Raw genomic sequence first — 1,962 nt, 5'->3', positions numbered from 1 at the left:
CATACTGATTTCTGTAGGATTTTATAGTATTGAAACGTTAAAACGTCCCCAACAAACAGTTCATCATTGCACCAACCACACTTGAGCGACATGATTTTGAGTATGATTGGCATCTAACGACAATATAATGCTTTGATCTAAGCATATCTACCCGGTTCCAATCTATGTGCAAACTGCTGTGATATTTATTTATTTTTTGAGGGGGGCAAACTGCTGTTGTATGAACACCAGAGCGATTATGGCAGATTGTATCCATGTGGTGCCCGAATGATTGTAACGACCTTCGCGCCCACCTGATAAAAAATGTGCCCCATGCACAAGACGTGTGTGGCCAGCCCCAGCACCAGCAGTATAAAGCCTCGCCATCTCCTGTGCTTCTTCGCACCACACACACACACACCAACCGCCCTCCACTTTGTAAGCTCATTTCCAAGCTCTAAGTCACACCATGGCACGGCGTTTTCTGGCCGTGATCGCCGTCGTCCTCGCGCTCTCGCAGGCCGCCTCGGCCAAGCCCTGGCTCGACGAGAAGTTCAACACGGACGGTACTGTCCGGACGGGATACGACGCTTCGGGGCAGCAGGTGGTGACGCTCAGCCTCGACCAGCGCTCCGGCGCCGGCTTCAACTCCGATGAGCAGTACCTGTACGGTAAGTTCAGCATCCAGATGAAGCTCATCCCGGGAAACTCCGCCGGCACCGTCTCCTGCTTCTACGTAAGTTCTTCATGAGCTAGCTTAATTTCGACGACAAGGGCCAAACCTAACCTCGGTCCATCTTATATAGCTAGCTGACTCAACGTTGCTGCTTTGTGTATGGATATATAATTGATTGCAGCTTTCTTCCGGTGATGGCGACGGGCACGACGAGATCGACATGGAGTTCATGGGCAACTCGAGTGGCCCTGGCCATCCAGTAGTGCTCAACACCAACGTGTGGGTCAACGGCGACGGCAAGAAGGAGCACCAGTTCAACCTCTGGTTCGACCCCGCCGCCGATTTCCACACCTACACCATCATCTGGAACCCGGAGAACATCCTCTTCAAGGTTGACGACCTCTTCATCCGCTCCTTCAAGCGCTTCGACGGCATCCCTTACACTAGCTCCAAACCCATGAGGCTGCACGCCACGCTTTGGGACGGCAGCTTCTGGGCGACTGAGAAGGGCAAGGTCCCCATCGACTGGTCCAATGCGCCCTTCAACGTCTTGTACCGCAACTACTACGCCAACGCCTGCGTCAGCGGCGGCGCGTGCCATTCCGGCAGCGACGGGTGGATGAACAGGCAGCTCGACGGCGCCGAGTGGGGCACCGTGAAGTGGGCGGAGCGGAATTACATGAGCTACAACTACTGCGAGGATGGGTACAGGTTCCCTCAGGGGTTCCCCGCCGAGTGCAGCCGCTACTGATCCCTGCTCTGATCTAGAGGGCCGGGCATTCATCCATTGTTTGATATCTTTTTCTTCGATACAGTACTTGATTCTTGTTCTTGTTTGTGAATTTGTAATTAAAAAGCAGCCCTGCGGCAGCGTGTGGGCGATTGTTTGTACATTTTTCCTAAAGAAAGAAGCATGTAATTTTTATTCACAAGCAGTAGTGCTATATATGACAAATCTTCTTTTATTCACAAGCAGTATATACTACTCCCTCCGTCTCATATTAGTTTTCGCTAAAGTTGATGTATCTAAATATATTTTAGTGGTAAATACATATGTTTGAGCGACAACTAATATAAGACGGAGGAAGTACTTGTCTAGTAAATCAATCTTAGAGGTTTAAAGAATATTATAATATAGTACTGAACATGAACTGAGCTTAGTTTAGATTATTAGGTTTCTTGTGGTTGAATTCATTTTGACTTTCCGGCAATGTTCGTTGGGTGAGAGATGTTCAAAGGTAGAGTTTGCATGTGTACATTTATAGAAGTGAGTGTATGTGTGTATGTGATCATTTGTGATTGTACAT

General features: G+C 48.9%; 1 protein-coding gene across 1 annotated transcript; it reads left to right on the top strand.

Annotated features, from left to right (window-relative positions):
- Nucleotides 1–375: 375 nt before the first annotated feature.
- LOC109777448 (xyloglucan endotransglycosylase/hydrolase protein 8) lies at nucleotides 376–1,640 on the top strand. Its single transcript, XM_020336080.4, has 2 exons — nucleotides 376–715; nucleotides 837–1,640. Exons 1-2 carry the CDS (start codon nucleotides 449–451, stop codon nucleotides 1,404–1,406), a joined length of 837 nt encoding a protein of 278 aa, XP_020191669.1. The 5' UTR covers nucleotides 376–448; the 3' UTR covers nucleotides 1,407–1,640.
- The last annotated feature ends 322 nt before the right edge of the window (nucleotides 1,641–1,962 follow it).

The sequence above is a fragment of the Aegilops tauschii genome, chromosome 3, assembly GCF_002575655.3.
Source record: "Aegilops tauschii subsp. strangulata cultivar AL8/78 chromosome 3, Aet v6.0, whole genome shotgun sequence".
Classification (NCBI taxonomy): Eukaryota; Viridiplantae; Streptophyta; class Magnoliopsida; order Poales; family Poaceae; genus Aegilops; species Aegilops tauschii.
This window is presented reverse-complemented; position numbering and strand designations above follow the sequence as displayed.

Excerpts from the sequence above, each read along its gene's own strand:
- LOC109777448 (XM_020336080.4), top strand. The coding sequence starts at position 449 with ATGGCACGGCGTTTTCTGGCCGTGATCGCCGTCGTCCTCGCGCTCTCG. Across the intron at positions 716-836 it reads GCACCGTCTCCTGCTTCTAC|CTTTCTTCCGGTGATGGCGA; the intron begins GTAAGTTCTTCA and ends AATTGATTGCAG.